This window comes from Ursus arctos, unplaced genomic scaffold (assembly GCF_023065955.2).
Source record: "Ursus arctos isolate Adak ecotype North America unplaced genomic scaffold, UrsArc2.0 scaffold_11, whole genome shotgun sequence".
In the NCBI taxonomy this organism is placed as follows: Eukaryota; Metazoa; Chordata; class Mammalia; order Carnivora; family Ursidae; genus Ursus; species Ursus arctos.
The window spans coordinates 70,255,679-70,277,829 of NW_026622775.1; the positions used below are offsets into that span (position 1 = coordinate 70,255,679).

The following is a 22,151-nucleotide window of genomic DNA, read 5'->3' on the forward strand; positions in this document are numbered from 1 at the left end:
AGAGGCGCCCAGCTCTGGGTCCGGGGGCCGTGGCGGCCCCCAAGACCCGGCATGGGGATTCGCCGTGGCGGAGCCTCTGGGAGCAGTGGGGTCGCGGCTCGGGACCGGGCGAGGGGCGCGGGGACGAGATCGAGACCGGGACTCAGAGTTGGGGAGCCCTGGGCCGGGCCGAGCCGCGGCTGTGGGCTCGACGATGACCTTGGAGTGGTCACTGTACTCTGGGCTGCGGCCTCGCCCTCGCTTGGGGGTCCCTTCCCTGGACTGCTGGTGGGATCCCTGGGGTGCGGCTGTAGGCGCAGCGCTAGGACAGCGGCAGCGGACTAATTGGGTGCTTGAAGGCACCCGCCCAGGGCTCCTGACTGCGGACCCTTGTGTGAGCTCTCTGGGCTCCTGACTGCGGACCCTTGTGTGCACTCTCGTTCCGACCCCGGAACCCGTAAAACGAAGTTTGCTCGATTGGGAGGGACGAATTTAAAGAACTTCTATGGTGACTCCGGCATTTGTAATTTAACATATAAAATGCCTTTACAGTTCTCCCCACCCGCAAACCGTGTAAAAACCACGTAGCATTGCAGAAAATTTGAGGGGAGGAAAACATTTCTGCTACAATTCTACCTAGAATACTACTATTAAAAACTTTTGTAATATATTGTAGTCCCCTTGTAGAGCTGTCATACTGTGCCACAATTTTGAATTCTCCCTTTTGAAAGAACATTTCTTTGTTGCTGCATCAAATGCGTAATTCTTGGGTCTGTATCATGCCCCCCCCCCCGTTGTAAATAACGCAGTAGTGAACATCTGGTGCATTTAACATTTTTTCATCTTTTGGATTGTCTCCCTAGGACAACTTTTCAGACTTGTGATACTTTCTTTTTTAAGTAAAATTCTTTGAGGTAACATACACATGCAGGTTTTTTTTTTAAGATTTATTTATTTTAGAGAGAGAGGAAGGGACAGAGAGAATGAGCAGGGAGGGAGAGGGAGAGAGAATCTCAAGCAGACTCCACACTGAGCGCACTGACCCCCACGCTGGGCTTTATCTCATGATCCTGAGATCATGACCTGAGCGGAAACCAAGAGTCAGATGCTTAACAGACTGAGCCAGCCAGGTGCCCCAGATGTAGTTTCACACATGTAGTTTTAAGAAATAATACAGATATCTCAAGTTTTTCTCAATAGAAACATATCCTAAAACTGTATAGTACAATTATCACAACCAGAATATTGACCTTGATATAGTAGAAATATAAAACATTTCCATCAATGCAAGGATCCCTTTTAGTTGCCTTTTTATAGCCACACCTCCCTCCCTTTGGCCCACCCCCAGCAACCACTAATCTATTCTTCACTTTCATACTTTCGTTATTTCAAAAATGGAATTCATTCAAAAAGGCATCATATAGTATGTGACTTCTTGGGATGGCTTTTTTCACTCAGCATAATTCCCTGGAGATTATCCTGGAGATTGTTGTATGTATCACTAATTCGTTCCTTTTTATTACTAAGTATCCATGGTTTCTTTAACCATTTGTTCTTTGAAGGACATCTGGGTTGTTCCCAGTTTTTGGCTATTGCAAATAAAGCTGCTATGAACATACATGTACTGGTTTTTGTATAGATGTTAAGTTTTCATTTCTGAGATAAATGCCCATGAGTGCAATTGTTGGGTTGAATGGTAGTTGTATGCTTAGTTTTATAAGGAACTGCCAAACTATTTCCACAATGGCTATACCATTTTGAACATGTACATTTTATAGTTCTTCATCTGTATTGCTAAGTTGCTTTCAAAAGGGCCATCCTAGTACGCATCACCACTAGGAATATATGTAGTATGTAAAATATGTAATATTTGGCCACATCCTTTTGAGAATGGGCTCTTAAAATTTTAAACTTTTTTGCCAATTCCATAATATGTAAATACTAAATTAATATTTGTTGTGTTGGTTTCTAACCAGACTTCTTTCAACTTCTTTTCTCCATATTGGTTTTGTGGTAACCAAACCTAACCAAAGGAAAACGATTCCTGTTCCCTACACAGCTGTACACAGCAGCCCTGATCTTCTGACTGGAGCACTAGATGAAATTACTTTGATTTCTTTGGGGTTTGAGGTCACAAACCTTTTAGTATCTCTTGGTTTTTGTTTTGTTTTTTACAAAGATACTTGTTCATCGTAGAAAATTTGGAAAATTTTAACAAACACCAAGAAGAAAATGAAAGTCATCCATTGCATATTGCAGTTGTTTTTCTATGCATGTGGCTTTTTAAAAATTGAGGAGTTTTACATAGGGTTCTATAATCTGCTTTTATTTCTCTTAGCAGTATACTATAAACATTTTTTGAGTTATTGAGTATTCTTCTAAATTATAATTTTTAATGGCTAAATAGTACTCTACATTGTTGTCTTGCACCATAATTTCTTGATCCTGTTTCCTGTTAACCAGGAAACCAGTTTCCTTCCTGCAACGCTGATTGGATTTCTGCAAAATATTTCACCCCAACAGGACAAGAGGAGAGAAGACTTAAACCAAGACTTCTATCTTTAACATTCTGGGGCTTGCTCCCTAACAATTGCTATAATTTCCCATTAAGAATATTCTCCAGTGTTCCCTCTAATTAGGCTAATACACTTTTGGCACCATTCTCCTTTCTTATTTCTTCCTTTTTTTTTTTTTTTTTTTTAGAGAGAGAGAGAGAGTGTGCACCCACTCGGGGGTGGGGAGGTGAGGTTGGGGAGGGAGAGAGAATCTCCAGCAGACTCCCTGCTAAGGGCAGAGCTTCAGGCTTGGCACAGGGCTCAATCTCAGGACCCTGAGATCATGACCTGAGCTGAAATCAAGAGTCAGAGGTTTATCTGACTGAGCCCCCCAGATGCCCTGCACCATTCTCCTTTCTTCCTTTATTTGCTCTAACACCTCCCTCTCTGTTTTCTTCCAAAGGATGTATATTCTTTTATCTAGCCTCAAAAGAAACTAGCAAATCTTTACCAGCTGAACCCCATGTCATCCCATCTGTGATTCTAGCTGATCTTAATTGTTATTAATAACTTTTTATTTCTACGTATTTCACAGTAAAGGTGATAATCTCATTGCTGTCTGATAACTTACTGATATTAATAATCAAACTCTTAAGAGCAAATATAGCTTTTTTATTCTAAATGCAGACTTCAGAAGGTGTAAACAGATTCTGTCAGAAGACTGTTTCTGTGAACTCTTGTCGGGCATTGGGAATACTAAATGAATAAGGAACTGTTTTGAATATGTATCAGTAGAAGAAAAGGAATGTGTGGTATGAAAATGCTATCCAAGTTCAAGCCATTACATGTTCTCTGTGAGTAATTTCTCCTGATTTGTTTGCATCATTTTGCAGGCCATTATTTGCTGGTTCTTCCTCATCTCCTTGACCTCGAAACATTGGAGAGCCCTAGGATTCAGTCCTCAGAACTCTCCCGTTCTTCTACTTACTCCTTTGGCACTGGTTCAGTTTCTCAGCTTCAAACCCTGTGCTGAATGCTGATGACTCCTTGGCGCTTATCTCAATATGGACCTCTCTGAGCACCGGATGTATATTTCTGCCTATCCCGCCCTTCCACTTGGATGTCTACAAGGCATCTCAAACCTACACCCACATCCAAACTTTGGATCTCCCTCCTCATACTACTTTGAAATGTTCCCCATCTCAGTACGTGGCAACCCCATCCCTCCAGCCTCTCAGGTCCAAATTTTGCAGTTATTCTTCACTCCTGTCTTTCTCTCATGTGATGCATCCTGTACATCAGCTTTTCCAGATATATCCAGAATCGTACCACTTCTCACCACATTTACTGACGGGCCACCCTGCCTGGCCATCGTTGGTTATTTTTTTTTCCCTGTGATTATTTTAATAGCCTCCTGACTGGCCTCCCTGCTTCCACCTGGGTCCCGTCAGTTTAGTTGCAACATAGCATAATCAACATACTGCACATCAGGTCACGTCTCCACTCGTAATTTCCCAGAGGCTTCCCATTTCAGAGTAAAAACCAGAGAATTTAGACTGGTCTGCACAGCCCTACATAATCCGTCCCTCCACCCACCATCTCTCTGTCCTTAACTCCTACCGCATACCTCTCACTCGTTCTGCTCCAGCTGCTCTGGTCCCTTGCTGTATCCGGAACAATCTGGCATGCTCCCTCTTCAGGGCCTCTGCACCTGCTACCTGGAATGCCCTTCCCCCATGTAATTCTGCGTGGCTCTCCTCCACTCTTCAATCAGGTTTTTTGTGTTTTTTTTTTTTTAATTCCAAAGTCACTTTTTCAAGGAGGCCTTCTCTGATGGCATTATTAAAAATTGTAACTCCCCCATAATATTCCCTCTCCCTATTTACTGACTTCTTATTCTCTACAGCACTGTCACCTAATAGACTCTAGAGTTTGTTTGTCTCTCTGTCTTCCCCCCACCAGAAAGAAAGCCCCATAAGAGCAGGGACTTATTTTCCTCCTCCACTACAGTATCCTCACTGCTTGAAACAATACCCAACACAGAGTAAGCACCCAGTAAATTTTTGTTGAATGAACAAATGAATTCCAGTTTGTGTGGAGACCAAGTAGCAAATCGGATGTGCATTAGAGAAATAAAAGGGTGGATTGTTCCCAGGTGGACTGTACAAGTGATTTCACTTTAGCGCCACTGATGTAAGAGCCATCCTTGCATTGCACGTCCATACATCTTCTCTATAGGCTGTCTGTATGCAAGTTGCGTAATACAGTAAGTAAATAGCAAATACTGAGCGGGTGGAGGGAAGGCTTTGCGGCATGCCACAGTTTGTGTATCCGCTACGTCTAAGTCTTGTCCCTGGTGTCTTGCCAGGAAGCGCGCAGTGGTATTCCATAGCTTCTGCATTGTGCTCTTCCGCTTCGGGCAGAGCTCGGTGACCGTTCCAGTGCCATGGATTCATCCTATCAGTCCTTCCACTTCTCCATGAGCTTGGGATTCTTTCTTCATTGTTCTTAGTCTTTGTCCCTTGAAGTTTCTTTTTGCCCCTCCAACATTTCATTAGTGCCTCTTCTATAGCTTTTGTGTGTGCTTAAACATAATTCAGGATTTTTCCAGTCTTAAAATTATTAAATATTTAAGTAAAAAACAGCTTAAAAAACTTTAAATGTTCAAAGTAGTAAGGGTTGTTAGAGGAATAAACAAAATTTCAAAACAATAAAGCAAATAAGCACTGAGAAACCCATACAGTTCTTCACTGCCCATTGCTGTCATTGCCAACACACGTAAATGAACAAAGTGGGTTTTATGAGCTGTCTGGATGTGTCTGTATTCATTGGCCCTTGAGATCCCCTCATTTAGCTCAACCATGAGGAAATACACGTAAACATTTTGAGTCTATAGAATTCACAAACAATATTAAGACCGTAGGTCTTTTTCTCTTACAGCCCCTATCTGTTGCCTCATACTCTATATTTGCTCTATGTCCTTCTACCATGAAGGACCCAGTCCTTATACTCAGACTTGAATTTGAATCTAGTTTTGCCTCTCATCGGCTGAGTCTCATTTCCCACCACCAACCCTTTTAAGATAAGGTTGATGGATCCACCTCTCAAGGCTGTGGTGAGAATCCCATGCCTAGGGTCTTGGTGTTTAATAATAAAATAATAAAATTAATAATAATAATAATAACAACAACAACAACAATAAATAGCTTTTGTTATTATTGTAATCATACCCTAGATATAATATTAAATATGGAAACTTCCAAGCATGCACAAAAATGCAGACAATAGCTTATTGGATCCCCAAGTTCCCAGCTTCAACAATTACCTACCCATGCCAATCTTGTTTCACCTATCCATCCCATGCCCCTCCAGATTATTTTTAAATAGGTCAGAGATATCATGTCATTCACCCATAAATATTATAGTATGTATCTCTGAAGGATATTCTTTTTAAAAATAACCATAAAATATCATTATCAGGGTAGCATTCTTAAATACTATCAAATACCCTCTTAATATTCAAATTGCCCAATTGTCACATAGGGTTTTCTTTTTTTAACAGTTTAAGTCGGTATCCAAATAAGGTCTATACCCTTGAATATTTTATTGGAGATATAATTAAGGTGGGGGCAGAGTTTTGCTGTAAGAATGTCCATTGCAGTGTTGTTTAGAATGGAGAAAAAGTAAAATAATCACAGTAGAGTAGAGGATTGGCGTATGACGTGACAATAGAACACACACAGCTATTTAAAACAATACTGGAGAAAGACTAGGTAATGAGCAGAAAAGGTATTGGTAAGTGAAAAAAAGCAGGGTTTAAAACAGTGTTTTCACTTTCTATTTTTGTTAATAAAATATATATATATGAATGGTGGGGGGAAATGGATGATTTTAATTCTCTTTTCAATTTTAGAATTAAAATTTCTCATCTTTCTATAGTGATCATGTATTCCTTGTGTAATAAAAAGGTATTAAAAATAAAAATGCAGCAGAAGGGCATCTTGGCGGTTGTCTGGTTTCATACAGAGTTAGCTCTATTTGGCTTGTTAAGCGTTCTTCTTACCATGTGTTTTCTCATGTGATCTGAAGAGAAGTCCTCAGAGGCAGGAAGCAGCCGCAGCCCTGAGAGGGTCTGTGCCTTCACCTGAGGCTATCACACAGTCCACAAAAGCGCATTCAGATGGCTACCGTTCACCCTTGGGACACATGATCTCATGCGTGCTCCGCGTGCTATCCTGGGAAGGTGGGAGGCAGAGGTGTGCTAGGACACGTCTTCCTTCTAAGGGGGGAACCAAGTCCCAGAGAGCCTGTCTTTTCCTCACACCACCCCTCACACCTCAGGTAAATAGTTGTAAGGCCAGGTTTTGGTCCAGATGTCTGGTGCTGGCCATAACCATGAGATTACGTTTTGCGTCCCTTCAGAATTGCAACATCTCAGTGTAGGTGTTCCAGGGGAGGGATCTGCTTATGTTTGGCCAAGGGAGTGCTTAATGCTGTCTCCGCCTAACGCACCACACTGCATTCTGTGGTTCAGGATCTGACCAAACTTGCTTAGGTTCTCCACACCCATTTAGGGAAAGATTGGCTTCTGCTTGTCTTTGCTTTCTGTAAAATATTCACGTTCTGTCCACTTTCACCTCCTCTAACCTTTGCTGCCTGCCGATGTCTGCAGCCCCCAAGTCCCTCTCGGTGAGTGTCCCTTGCACTCAGCTCCTGCCTTCTATGGCACTCTGAGCCCTCAGCCAGGACCTGAGAGGTCCATCCGCTGCCCCTGCACCAAGCCCTCCCCACCCCCCCCCCACCACGCTCCTGCTTCCACAGTCCCCTCTTGGCTGTGCTCTGATTGTACTCAGATTGGTTCTGACTCCTCCTTCTCTGAATCCTTATCTGTACCCTGCAATTTAGTTGTATATTTCTTGTTCTTTATGTCCATCTTCCCCCCCCCCCACAAAAGACCATGGGCTCCTTGCAGGCAGACGCTATTGATGATAGCAATGACAACAGTTCTGATGGGTCACTGGGCCCTTCTTGTGTACCAGGCCCACAGCTGAGTGATTTACATAATTTCTCATTTATTATCTCACTCGACGGATGAAGAAGTCGAAGCTCTGAGAGGTTGAGTAACTTGTCCAAGATCACCCAGCTAGAAAGTGATAGAACAGGAATTTTAAACGTATCTGTCTGGCTGTAAAGCCCATGCTTTTCCACACTGTGCATACTCTTTGTCACTGTTTGTTTTTTGATTCAAATTTCCTTGAGGGCTCTTCACAGTGGCGTCCCTGGGGTTTTCGCTTGGTGGTAGAAAAGCTGCCTGTCAATAAGAGAGCAGATAATATTCTACCTATCCCAGATGGTTGGTTGGGATGAGAACACTCCAAGCTCTCTGTGTGTTCTTCCCACCCCCACTTTCCTGCCTCTGCACACCCTTCACTGCCCCACAACCTCTCTCTTTCTCATTCCTTTCCCTGGGGACACCCCAGCAGCCCAAGGACTCTCCCTAGACGATCGGGGATCATCTGCAGGTCTAATATCTTTTGATAGAGTTGGTAAGAAAATGGAGCCATGGATCAGCCAAAGTCCCCGAGGACAGAATCCAGACTGAAAACGGAACCCCCCCATACCCCGTCTGGACCCTTTCCTCTCACAGCTCCCCTTACCTTTCCCCAGTCAGAATCCTTGTTTGGGGGCTCCCAAGCCTCTGGGCTCAGCCCCACCCCTCTCCCAGCATTCTAAAGTTTGGGGGCTGCATTCAAATGAGAGATTTCTGAGTAGAGGTGTGTTGGAGGGACTTCTGAGGGTAGCTTGTCCTGGAAGAATGGGGGGAAAGTGGCAGCCACCGCCGCTGTCTCTGAGGACATTAGCAGAGCTTCCTGGGAGACCCTCTGCCCTTTCCCCTCCCACCAGCCCAGGCGAGCAGGGACCAAGCTTGCTTATTGTCACCTGACGCTGGGCAGCCACTGATCCCATTGGTGGAGCCAGATTCGGTCTGGCTCTCTCGTTCTTTCTCGCCTTCTCTGCCTCTCTCTCTCTCCTCCACGCTGCTTCGATTTCGCTCTTGCCTCTCCTCGCGCCCGGCTGGGAACATCGCCTCTCTGGGGGCAGCAGCGGTGCGCTGCAGAACCAGGCAGGAGCTGCCTGCGGGGCATGGAAGAAGCCTCTCCGGCAGGCGCGAGAGGAGCGAGAGGAGCGAGAGGAGCCAGCGAGCGCCGCTGCCTGTGACCCAGGCGTCGCCACGGCCCCTCTCCCTGGGGAGAGCACATCCACACAGAGGTCTCTCCCTTCCCTCCCTTCCAGGTCTTCCTCTGCAGAGCCCAGTGCAGCCAGGTGAGTGCCCTTCCTCCCCAGAGCATCCTGCTGTCAATTCTGAGAGGGACTCAGGTGGCAAGGGGCTAGGAGCTGGGGGCACCAGGGGCCTGCCACTGCCCACGGTGCCCACCTGGCTTGCCAGGGCCGGCGACCTTGTCCCCTGTCCCCCAGGGCCTTGGCAAAGGGATGAACAGCTGGATCCAGTCCCCGGGGGCACCACAGTTAGTCACCCCGTGACCATTCTGCTGCAGTCAGCGGTGCCAACAGGGACAGTGGGGTGGGGGAAGACTTGCCCCTGGCTCGCGGGTGGCTTTCCTGAAGGGGCACGGGCAAGGGGTATCGGTGTGTATGGCACGTATGCATGCTTGCGAGGAAACTGGAGGTTTGCTTGCGTAGATCCTTCTGTCTGCACGCACTTAGGCTCTTGTGTGGGTTTCCACTGCCGGGTGGCATGTTTAGGGACGTATGTTTCTTGTACACGTGAGCTGCGTGGGGGGGGATCACTTATCTGAGTAGCCTCTGGATTATGTGGGTGGGGGCAGTGTGAGGCAGTATATTTATGGGGTGGACATATCACTTGTCATGTGTGTGGGAGTACATGTTGACGGAGGGAGTGCATGTAACCGAAGGGTTTCTATGTGGGGAGGGGCAACTCCAGAGCAGAAAGGGGTAGGTAGGTGGGGAGTGTGGGCAGAAGCCACTGTCTGTGGGCAGACCCACGTAGGTGTGCAAACCTGTTGGCATGTGGAGGACCAGGGCTGGCAGAGTGTGGCTAGGACAAACCGCATTTTCAAAGTCTGGCTCTTTGAGCCTGGAGATGATTTGAGAGAGAGTACCGGAATCCGGGCAGGGGTTGACGTGCGCGTGAGTGTACATGTGTGTGCAAGCCGGCGTATGGGTTGCATGCGTTCTGTGGAGGTAGCCCACGTGCATGTTGGCGCCTGTGGCTTTCTTTTTTCCCCAAATATGGCTTGCGAGAAGGTGCGCATGCATATGTGTGTGCGTGATCCTGTGGACTTCAACCTGTGTGGGTCTGTGCGGAGGTGAGAGCTTGTAGAGGGAAAACTGTGGGACATTCTTAGAACGTGGAAGGTGCTAGAGGCACTGGAGTGCGTGGGTGTGTGCGTGGGACCAAGAATGTCTGAGGAGGTGTGTGCAGCCCTTGTGTGGCAGGTGTGGGTGGGCACATTCGGTGCATGTGTGCGTGTGTGTGTATGCATGTGCACTCATGTGCCTGCCTGTGTGTGGGTGTGTAAATGCTTGTCTTAGCAGTGTGGGTGTTTCTCAGGTGCTGTCTCAACCTGTCCCTCACACCCGGACCTTCCCCAGTCACCTGGACTTGGAGAACTGGGGCTCACACCCACCCTTGGTCCACCCCGGCTTTGCTGTTCTCCCAAGTGTCACTCATGGCCACTCTCCCGAGCTAGCATGGGGGAGTCATCTCAGCTCTTCTAGAACTGTAGAAAGGAAAGGATGAGCCAGGTCCTGGAGTCCCCCCCCAACATGGCTGCCCCTGTCTGTGGGGGAGAGTCTGAGGAGAGGAGTACAGAGGCAGGAACAGGTGCCCACCTGTGGGGTAGGCATAGACTGAATCTGCTGTGGGTGGGAGGTGGCCACTCAGGCCCTCCCTGGGGTGGGAGTGTGTCTGTGTTGGTGTGTCATGTTGGCGTGTGTGTGTGTGTGTGTGTGTGTGTGTGTGTCTCCCTGGGGAGCTCCTCACCGGGAGCCCAGAGGATGGCAACTCCCCAAGTCTCCACATCTGTCCCCATGAATTATAAACTGGTTTATTATCATACAGTTGTTTCCCAGTCCTATTCTGCTTTATTTTGAATGGACCTTGTAGCACCCCTATGCTTGTTTACCATGGGATTCCCTGCGCACAAGCCACTGACATTGGGCTGAACTTCACGACAGGCAGGCTCATACTTTAGTAGAAAGCCAAGGTGAAACACAGGCTCAGGGGGCACCCTGGAACAGGTAAAGGTCATCACCCGTATCCCTCCCCCTGTGCCTGCCACGTAGGCAGCCCACAGATGAATTTAGAGGTACCAGGCTCCACGACAAGCTTAACTGACAGGCAAGTGTGGGTTGGATCTTCTGGAAGCTATAAATAGAAGTACCTGCTTTCAAAGGCACAAGGTACCCTCACCCTTCGTGCCTGGGAAAAGAGAGGAGAAGAAGCAGAAGGGGGAGAAGAGGAAACAACATTCCAGAAAGCTGAGGTGTGCTGGGACAGGGCTTGAGAATGAACTGGGAAAGCACGAGCTCCACTGGGCACTAAGCAAATGCCCGGGAGCAAGTCCAACCCACGTTCATGTTCTTGACCCAGAGACAGTCCCGCCCCCCTCCCTCTCCCTTCCCACTCTGTTCCCAAGAGCTCTGAGCCGGGTCACAGTCAAGGCCAGAGTCAGCTCTTCCCAGCTAAAGCACAGGTGAGTGCCAATGGTGTGGTCCTTTCATACCTGGAACAGCAGCCCCGGGGGAAGCGAAGGGCTGAGAGAAGAGGAAGGGGAGAGGATATGTAGTTACTTGAAAGGCAAGGATAGAAGGAAGAAAAATAAATAGCAACAAAACCATGTGCACCTACGCATATACACGTGCCACACGTCACACGTGCCCCGCACACACTCACACACATACACACTCACACGAGGGGACACAACGTTTGCTTAATGATAACGAGTTTGGGCTCTAGTCAGACATGAGCTCAAATCACTTCCTCGCTGCATGAACTTTGGCACCCTAGTACCTCCCAAACCTCAGTGAACTCATCTGTGAAGTGGGGACAATAGTAGTACCTACCTATGGTGAGGCTTGCATGAGGTGATGCCTGGGCAATTATCATCACATACTGGCCTGTCGTAGTTGTCAGAGGTAAAACGAATTATTCAAATGCGTCAAGCAACAGAGGATCAGCTGAAAGGAAAGAGTGATGGCTGAAAAGTTAGGGGTGGAAGAAGAGCTGTGGCCCATGCTGCCCCCTCCTGCCACCGGTGTATCCACGTGCATCTCCGTGGTGCTTGGACTCCCAGCCTTGCGTCTCGGCGACCCTCCCGGAGTCACCCCGGGGGAGGAGGGAGGCCTGAGCCTGAGCGACCTGGCACCCTTGGCCTCTTGGCAGCCAGGGCCCTCTGCCTGCCTCAACCCTCACACCGGTCTCCTCAGTGGGTGCTTCCTGTCTCTCCTACACGCCTCGTACAGTTCTCTCCACCCCCACCCCTTTCTCTTTTCACGCCTGCTGGCTGAGGGCCCCCCTCCTCGTCTCCATCTGCTGTGAATCTGTCCTGCCCGGCGTTTGCAGCATTCCCACTGCCTCTGCCACCTGTCAGGTGCCGTCTGCTCTGCAGACCCCTCTGAAGAGAGCCAAGAGCCCCCGCAGGGGGGACACCCCATCCCACCTTTGGTCCTACCCCTCCATCTTCCCATGCACTCTGCCCATCTGATTTGATGAGGCAGGTGCAATCAGTGTATCCCCAAGGTTCCAATTTGCAAGGGAGGTTGGGAGCAAGGCATTCCAGAAATCTCTGGTGGGGAGAAAGGGGCTAAATCTTCCTCTCCCTTCAGTCCCCACAGGAGCCAAGCCAGAAGGGAGCATGGAGCTGCTGTCCACGCCCCACAGCATCGAAGTCAACAACATCACCTGTGACTCCTTCCGCATCTCCTGGGCCATGGAGAACAGTGACCTGGAGAGGGTCACCCATTACTTCATTGATCTTAACAAGAAGGAGAACAAGAACTCCAACAAGTTCAAGCACCGAGTGAGTGGAGGGTGCCCAGTGGGCCTCTTGCTCAGACCCCTCCTTGAAGGAGGCAGGGTAGTGGTGCAGTGGTGGTGATCGTCGGGAGTCAGACAGGCCTGGTTCAAACCCAGGCTCTTCTCACTGTGTAATCTTAGGAAAGTTATTTAGCCTCACTGAGCCCGAGTTCCTTCACTGGTAAAAAGGGAATAATAACGCCAACCCCCCGCAGGCTTGTGAGAAGCTTCAGTGAGGTAATGTTTGCGTGCTGTCTGGCTTGGGGCCCAGCCACCGTGAACACCATTATCGGCGTCATGACTGGGGCTTCAGAGGGGGTGGGAAAACCTGAGGGGGGTCACAGACATCACACCTGGGGCTGGCGTCTCAGGGTATGACAAAGCCCCCGACTCACGAAGCAGCTCTGTTGTTGACCGTGTGGGCAACGTGGGCCATGGGAGGGCTAGGGCCCTTTGCTTGGTCCTCATTGACCCCTCTTAGGCTGCTGTGATCCTCTCTGCCCCTGGCCCTCTGGCCTAATGGTGGCTGGATTTAGGAAAGCAACATGGGAGAGTCCTCTGCTGGCTGGGGTGTCCTTTCCCTGGGTTAAAGCCGGTGTGGGGGTGGGGGGGAAGAAGGCTCCCAGCTCCTCAAGCTGGCAGAAAGGAAGGGGGAAGAGTGAGGTGGGAAGGAGCTGGTTCCCACGACGACTGCATCCTGTGGGTTACTCACCCTCTCTCTCTGGAACTGGCTCTCCCGATCTGGGTGTCTTTTGGCAGGCCAGTTGCCACGGTGACGTGAATGTTCAACACCACCCCCTTAACCCTCCCCCCCAAAGAATAAGGCATATTTTCCCTTCCTCCCTGGCTCTCAGCATTTGCCGTTGCCGTGGAGACGGCACTGCAGTGTGCAGAGCTCTCGAAGTCTCCCTCGAAAACAGAGGTCTCGCCGCCCTCAACTTTTCGGCCTCCACCCCCGTGGCCTTTCTCCTTAGTTCCCAAGAGAACGGGCATCAGGGGGCGTTACAGAGGGCCGGAGGCTGGGGGGTATCTGTATGGCCTTCCCAATGGCCACCGCTTGCTTCCGCAGGAAAATGGTGGCCAGGGCACCGAGCCATTCAATCTTTGAGTTTTTGGCCCTCCTCAGGCAGCCTAGGGACCACGTGGGGAGTGTGAGGTCTGGCAGAATGCCAAGATTGGACGTGACCCCTGGTTTGACTCTTGGCTCTCTGCATCCCGTTTCTCAGGATGTCCCCACCAAGCTTGTGGCCAAGGCCGTGCCACTGCCCATGACGGTGAGAGGCCACTGGTTCCTGAGCCCCCGCACGGAGTACAGTGTGGCTGTGCAGACGGCCGTGAAGCAGAGTGACGGGGAGTACCTGGTGTCCGGCTGGAGCGAGACGGTCGAGTTCTGCACGGGGGGTGAGGCCCTGCTGTCCTGCTGCTTTGACACATCTGGCTTAGCTAGGGTCGGGAGGGGGCTTCGTCTTAAGCCAGCAGACTCTTATGAACACCTGTGGAACGCAGGCACCAGGCTACGGCTGTCGGGGAGGCGCCCCCCCCCCCCCCCCACAAGCCTGCAGTCTGACACAGGAGGCAGACGTCAGCCCCGCTAGTCCTGTTGGCAACGCCACTTCCACCGCTTCCGAACAGCGACGCGCTTACTTTTCTGGCTTGGGGCAAGCGCACTGTTTTGTCATGTAAAATATACATGACACAAAATTTCCCATTGTCACCAGTTAAGTGTACAGGTCAGTAGTAGTAAGTACGTTCGCAGTGGTTGTGCAACCAATCTCCAGAACTTTTTTATCTTCCCAAACTGAAACTCTACACCCACTGCATGACAGCTCCCCTTCCCTCCTCACTCCAGCCCCGGGCAAACACCACTTCCCTCTCTGTCTCTGTAACTTCGGTATCTCCTGTGAGGGGAATCCTGTGGCACGGTCCTTCTGTGACTGGAGCATGAGCTCCGTTATTTCACTCAGCATCATGTCCTCAAGCTTCGTCTGTGTGGGGCATGTGTCAGAATGTCCTCCCTTTTTAAGGCTCAATAATATCCCACTGTATGTTGTAGACCGCACTTTGTTTATCCGTCGTCGGTCAATGGACAGTCAGTCAGTAATAATCCCACTTGCTCCTCTTGAGCCTCCACGTAGCCTGGGAACATGACCCCTATTCAGGGGTCCTGCAAATCCTCTTAGCAGAATTTAGTTGGCAAATTCCAGCACGAACAAGCACCAGGCTTATGTGTACCTGGTCATGGATGACCCAGGATCTGCCCCACAAATAGTCCACTCTTTTGGTGTCCACGGTGAGAACTGCTCGAGATCTCTCTCTGTTACAAGGAAGGCACAGGGAACATTCTTAGCCCCGGGCCTCTGAGGCTGCCGGCTCCATCCCCTGCCAAGGCCCATGCCCTAAGTCTCCTTGAGTTGCCATTCTCTTTCGAGCTGTGCTTTGTCTTAGCTCGGCTACAGAACCCCACCCTGGAGGTGCTCCCACTCCTTGTGGGGAAAGCCTCTTGGTTTACCCCAGAACTCCACCCATAGTGGGAGTTTAATTCAAACTGGGGAGCTGGGGATGGCTGCAGTCCAGTCCCCACTACTCTTGCCAAACCCAGCACCCTGGTCAGGACTGCATCAGCAAGGAGGAAAGGGCACCTTTTTCCAATTTGTACAAAGGCCCTGTCTTGGCTGGCAGCAGCCCTGCCTGGGCCCCAGGACCCCAGACTCTGGCCCTAGCCCTGGGAGGTGTCCGGTCTCACCATACTGTCTCCGGCCTTCCCTGCTTCTCCCGGGGTGCCGAAGCAGTCACTGTCTCAGACCCCGCTCTGGCTACCCAGTCACGTCACGCTCCGCAGGCTCCTCATGAGCCCCCACCTATAATGACAACTGGCTTCTGTGTGGGCGCTATGGACGGCCTCCTACCTGCTGGATTTGGGATGCTCACCCTAGGGGACCTCAAATTCTCCCCTCTCAATCCTTCTTTTGCTTGCTGGTCTTCTTCACATGAGGATGGCCAGGGATCACAGCTCCTGGGGCCCCTGGCATGATTGTCTAACTGGGCAGCCCCTGCCCCTTTCTGACTCAGAGAGGCTGAGCCTCTGGCAGTGAGAGTGCAGAGGTGACGAGGACAAACAGCACCCGGCTGTCCATGTTCCCAGCTGGGCTACCTGGCTTGCTCCCATGTGGCCCAAGCTGCCGTGACTTCTGGTGTCGCCTGTTGCTCTGAGGACGGAGGTGGGCTGACATACTGTGTGTGCAGTGGGTGAGTGTGGGGGGATGAGGCTGTGATACCCAGCCTGGCCCTGGGCTTACCGGCCTGGACTCTTGCAGATTATGCCAAGGAGCACCTGGCCCAGCTGCAGGAGAAGGCCGAGCAGATCGCAGGCCGCATGCTCCGCTTCTCTGTCTTCTACCGCAACCACCACAAGGAGTACTTCCAGCACGCCAGGTACAGCACAGCCCCCACACCGCCTGGGTCTCACGTCCTTCCGTGGCTCTTCTTTGCCTGGACGGCCCTGGCTGTCTGACGTCACGCCCACCTTGTCCATTGCCAGACCCTCCTACGGAGTCCCTATGGCCTCTTATCACACGCTGGCTCTGCGGGGACAGCTGGCTGCTTGGGATGGGGCTCCAGGGAAGCAGAGGGCTCTTGGGATGGGGCTGCCTGGGGGAACCATGCTAACTGGCCTGGGTGAAAAAGATCTTGGGTTTGCTCCTCCTTTGGGACAGTTTCTTTCACTGTAATGCCAAGGGTCAGCTGTCTCTCCAGTTCAGGCCCTGGGCCCCAGGGGGAGGTGGTGAGGGGAGCACAGGGTGAGAGGATTCTGTACAGGGTCACAATTTTCAAATGGTGTGCTGCGGAGCCTGGAGGTTCCAGGGAGGTGTCTCAGGGCATTTTGGGGGGATACTGAGGGGTTGTCAAGGAAATTAGGGTGAGGCTTTGTGGACCCCACACCTATCATTCAACTGGAGCAGCTTCAGTTTCATTGCCTATCGACTGCCTATGTGTAATATCCTTTGGGGAAGAACGAGAGGGGCTCTGTAATCCCAAAATATTTCATCTAGCTGATGACCTGGTCCAACCCGCCCAGCCTACAGATGGGCAGCCTGAGGCACAGAGAGCCAGTAAGTCACCAGTCACCCGGGACATCCAGGACGTGGCAAGGGTGAAGCTGGGGCTGGGGCTGCCCATCCTCCCCGGGCCTGCTGACACCGACCCAAGTCCATACCCTTCTAAGGCTGGGCTGGGGCAACCTGCTAGTCTTACTGTCTTTGTCACTGCATTCAGCTGGGGTTGGATCCTCCCACCCTGCCCCGGGGGGAAGGGAACTAGTGGGGTCTTCGGTTTTTGTACTAAAGAAAAGAGGCAGCCAGGTGAGTGGTGAGCACCCTGGCCCAGTTCCAGCTCCTCTATCAGCAAGCAAGCAAGAGACAAAAGCACCCATATGTGCCAGGATATAAAGATGAATAGAGGGCGAAGCCCCCCTCTTGAGAACCTCAGAGTCTATCAGCTGGACAGTACAGACAGATGGAATGTAAGGAGTACATGTGATTGTTGGGTAAAATTCAGTGTCCGCACACAGTAGGCAGTCAAAGTTTTGTTGCATACAAGCGCCTGATGTTCCTGGAAGATTTTGGAAAGGAGGGGACACCTGTGCTGGGCCTGGAAGGATGATTAGGAGTTTGCCGGGCCAGGGGTAGAGAGGTGGGAAAGGCAGTCCGGGCAGAGAGAAGAGCACTGGAAAGGCACAGAGGCAGGAAAGTTGGGGTTCACGTGTGGCTGGAGGATGTTACTTGTGGGTGTGGGGATGGGGGGAGGTGGGGTCAGAAAGACCAGATCTTGATGGCCTTGCTTTTCATGAAAGCTCCATCAAAGGGTTTTAAGATGGGGAGTGGTAGGTTCAGACCTCTCCTCTGTGAAGGAGTGGGTTGCATCATCCCATCTCCAGGGCTCTCCCTGCTCTCACATTCTGGAATGTTCTATTTGCGACTCATGGAGGCGGCAGCTGGTGGGAGAGCTGGGAGCTGCGCTGGCTCCTTTCTCAACCTCACACAGCAGCCAAGCCTCAGCCCAGCTAACCAGCGGCATTTTCTCTCCCCCTTGGCATTTTTCCCCTGGGGTGGGTAGGACCCACTGCGGGAACATGCTGCAGCCCTACCTGAAGGACAACAGCGGCAGCCATGGCTCCCCGACCAGCGGCATGCTCCACGGAGTCTTCTTCAGCTGCAACACGGAGTTCAACACAGGCCAGCCTCCTCAGGACTCCCCCTACGGCCGCTGGCGCTTCCAGATCCCTGCCCAGCGCCTTTTCAACCCCAGCACCAACCTCTACTTTGCGGACTTCTACTGTATGTACACAGCTTACCACTATGCCATCCTGGTGCTGGCCCCCAAGGGCTCCCTGGGGGACCGCTTCTGCCGTGACCCGCCTGCCCCTCCTGGACATTGCGTGCAACAAGTTCCTGACCTGCAGCGTGGAGGACGGGGAGCTGATCTTCCGCCATGCCCAGGACCTCATCCTGGAGATCATCTACACCGAGCCCGTTGACCTGTCTCTGGGCACCCTGGGGGAGATCAGCGGGCACCAGCTCATGAGCCTGTCCACTGCTGACGCCAAGAAAGACCCCAGCTGCAAGACCTGTAACATCAGTGTGGGCCGCTAGGGACTCCTGCGGGGCCGAGGGGCTAGGGAGAGGTGACAGGCGGGGTGGCGATGGGCGGCATAGGTTCAGGGAGCTGGCTTTCTCTCCCCTGCCCCCCCGCTCCCTCCACCCATGGCCTCCCCCTTTCCCACCCCTTGGCCATAGCTGCAGCAGAGGGTGTCCCCTTGGTAGGCGTGGCCTATTCACGCTGGTGGACTTGGTAAGCTTCTTAGCCTCCGTAGGTTGGTGGAAGGAGGGTAGATTTCTGGAGATTTCCCCATTCCTGGCTTCCCTGTCCTGCCGTTTCTTGTTTCATCCTGGCCTCCTCCTCATGGAAACTTACAGCCTGGGGACCGTCGCTGAGCCGCCTCCCGGGGCCAGAGCCCTCGTGTTGCTTGCCGGCCCCCAGAGGCGCTGAGGAGAGCTGAGGGGTGCTGCTCTTTAGCCCCGCCCACCCCACTCAGGGCCAACCACAGAATACCCCTCCCCTCTGTGCCGGCCCCGGGGGGCTTCCCACTCCAGGCCTGGCCCTTTCCCTCTATACATAGTCTCCTGCACCGCTCTGACCCCCAGCTGCTCCTTGACCCCCAGCACCCTCTTCCTGCATGGGGAGTGCTGTCCCTCCCCTTCTCCACCTGCCCTCTAGAAAGGGGACCTCTTTTTCCTCTTGGCTTTGGGGGCTCTGGGCTGTTGGGACTTTTCCTTTCTCGTCTGGAGATGATGTATACCCCAGCGTCCCTTCTCCCTTGCTCAGAGCACTGAGGTCTGCGGCGGCAGCCACTGGGGTCGAGGAGGGGGACAGAGACCCCTGAGACCCAGAGGTCCGCCTTCTCAACCGGAAGTGGGCCGCCTCCTGCCCCGAGGGGACCCAGTGTGGAACTAGAATCGAGGGCTCTCCAAAGAGCCCTGGCACCCTGCCTGACTGTGCGCTTTGCTCGCTCTCTCTGCCACGGCACCGTGACTGCACCGTGCCTGCGTGTGATCTGGACTGTGGCTTCCCTGCCACCGCACCTCACGCCCTGCCCACTGGCACTGTCTGCTCCCCACTGCGAGCCTGTTGGCGGAGAGCCCCTTTCCTGGGGAGTTCTTGGAGAAGTCTTCCTGGGCCTCCCAGCGTTTTCGCCTATTTCCTACTTTGGTACAGGTCATGAGGGTGGTGAGGGTGGACTCCTGGGATAAGCGAACCAGGTCGGTGGGCGGGTGGAGGTGTGGATGGAGGCGGTTAGCTGTTCCGGGGGGGTTGGTGGAGGTGATGTCAGGCAGAGGACAGCAGCCCCCACAGTGACAGCCAGATTTCCGTAGTGAAGTACAGAAGGGGCCAGAAGGCCAACAAGGCCATATCTCAGTAAGGGCGCAGGTGGGACAGCTGGTCGCCTCTTGTGTAGCCACAGGGAGTGGGGTGGTCAGATGTCTCTGTGGCATGGAGCAGGTCTGGGGTCCCTGGGAGATGCATGGGGGAGAGGACATGGGCCCCTAGGCCTTTTCCGCCTCTGCTGACTGCGTTGCTGTGGGGGGTGGCCCCCTGCTCTCCCCCGGCCCTGTGTCTGCCCTGAGCTGGGGGCACGCCCGCCTGTGTTGTGCTTGCAACGTGCATCAATAAACCACCATGGCCTGAGAGCCCTGACTCTCTTTGAGCTCTGGGTCGGGTGGGGTAGGCAAGTTGTACAATCACAGAGGAACTCAACTGGGGATGTCCCCCAGGAGCAGACATCTGGAACTGTCTCCAAGGGCCTTCCAAATCTGGCTGTGGGAGGCAGGGCTCAGAAAGCAGAACCGTATCTCTAGCTTGGAAGGGACTCTGGAGGTCTCTTGGTATTACCCTGCACTTTGCAGAAGGGGAAACTGAGGCCGCTGAGAAGGGAAACTGTGGCAATCAGGAGACCTAACCAAGGTCCCCTGTTTGGAGCCCTTCCCAATGCAGCAGCCTGCCACTGCGTCAGACCCAGATGCTGCTGAATTTCCTCCCCCAGAGCCCAACTGTCCCCTCCCCAGCAGGGCTCCTCATTTGCAGATCTGAGTCACCTCTGCATCTATTATTATGGACTTATTAAAAGGATCCTCTGCTCGAGTAGAAAAGCTCCAGAAAAATTAGAGTCACCTCACTGACATTGCCTGGCTCAGGACCAAATGAACATGTGTCATCCAGAGCTTGGGGCACAGCCTCCTTGGGCTAGGGGAAAGCTGAAGGGCAAACGACCAATTCCTGAGGGCCTACTATGGGCCAGGCATTTGGCCAGGTGCTTTCACACACATCAGCTCATGTAGGCTTCACAATGGCCCTGTGCTGTAGTATTCCCATTTAACAGATGAAGAAACTGAGGCACAAAAAAGTTAAAAGGCTTGCCCATGTCTTAGAGCTGGTAGGCAACAGTGCCTGGATTTGATTCAAAAGCTGGAAGCTTCCCATTCCACTGTCCTGTCTCCCCTAGCGTATGCCAGGCCACCTGAGCAGTAAGACATTGGCAGGCGGATCTCAACACGCAGCCTTCTCTCTCAAAGGTCTCCCCTCATCTCTTCTGGCTGACCAAGGCTGCGCCTTGATCCTGAATAACACCAGGGGGGGCTGTGGAGTCATAAATGCCAAGGAGCTTTCTTTTAAAGAATAGTGGGCAGCACCGGGTGTCCAGAATTCCCCAGATGGGGAAGGACCTCTAGGGCCCATCCTTTCACCTCTGGTCAGGACACCCCACCCCACCCCAGAGGGGCTTTCAGAATCCTTCAGAGGTGCAGGCTTTAGTCTTCTTTTGTGAACCCTCTGGGTTTCTTGGGGAAAGATTGGCTCCCAGTGTCCTCTTTGTGGGGGATGATGGCAGCAAACGGAGGTGGGGGTGGGGGTGGGGCCGCAGACAGGTTTCTCCAGAGAGCCTGCTTCTCCTTGCTCTCTCCAGATGGCCGCTCTGCTCTCTGGTTGCTGGAGGCACTTGTCAGAGCTGGGTCAGGGCACCGGCTGGAATCTGCCCTGAGGTCCCTTCTGGCCTGTGTCCCTCTAATCTGACCTGGTGGAGGGAGAGAGGTCTACGTGCGAGTGAGCTCGTGCACACGTGCGCACGCGAGCACGAGCACACACACACACACACCACCTCCCTAGACTGGATTTAGAAGACACACTTGGCTGCCACGGCCACGAGAGCCACAAGGTGAGAGACAACCCTGGGTTGAAGCTGCCACTGTCCAGCCAAGGGGCCCCAAATTAGCCCTGCTCCAGTGCAGGCAGGGAGGGAGAACGAGGCAGTGGCCACCAAGGGGTGCTTCCAGGTTACACGTGGGGTGTTCTGTGTGGGCACAAATACACAGACACAACACATACACACGGCTACATGCCCTCATGCCCCCCAACAATCTGTCTCTGTCTCTCTGCTCCGCCCATTCCTTCCCTATTGGGCCAGCATCTTTCTTTTCACCTTGGATGGATGACAGTCTCCCCAAGGTAGTGGGCAGGGAGGTGCCAGCTCTGAGGACCCTCACAGTTTTGCATGGTTTTGGCATGTGTCTCTTCTCCATGTTAGGAAAAAAGGTGGCTGGGGTCCCAAAAAAGGCATGAGGAGGGACCATTCCCCCAAATGGAGGGAGGCCTTCAGGAAGCTGAGCTGAGGTGATTGGCCATAAAACAGCTTGGCCACAGCATCTGGAGGAGATTGGAACCAGATGTTCCTGAGATGGGGGAGGGGAGGCTGTGGGGCTGGGAGGAGGCTGGAGCAGGAGAAGCAGGCTGGTCAGTTGGAGGCTGGGTTTGGGGGGGCTGACTCGTGGCTCTCTGGGGAAAACATCTGGCTGCCCTCTCCCCACTCCCCAAGTCAGACACTACTATTTTTGCAAACTGGAGCAGCAAATCTTTTCACGATTCTAGAATCAGCCCTGTGTGTAGGGACAGTCAAGCACAGGGTGTGACTTGGGAGGTGCCCAGAAAGGCAACCAGCTAGCCAGAAATGTCTCCTGCTGCCCTGCAAGCCCCGCCTTGCTGTGGGCTAAGCATGGCCTTCTCTGGCAGGA

General features: G+C 52.2%; 1 protein-coding gene across 1 annotated transcript; it reads left to right on the forward strand.

Moving 5' to 3' along the window:
• Window positions 1–8,450: 8,450 nt before the first annotated feature.
• PHYHIP (phytanoyl-CoA 2-hydroxylase interacting protein) lies at window positions 8,451–19,771 on the forward strand. Its single transcript, XM_026519041.4, is given in 6 exon segments — window positions 8,451–8,798; window positions 12,345–12,538; window positions 13,761–13,935; window positions 15,849–15,966; window positions 17,647–17,944; window positions 17,946–19,771. Coding segments are annotated over 5 exon segments (993 nt in total). The 5' UTR covers window positions 8,451–8,798; window positions 12,345–12,373; the 3' UTR covers window positions 18,183–19,771.
• Window positions 19,772–22,151: the final 2,380 nt, after the last annotated feature.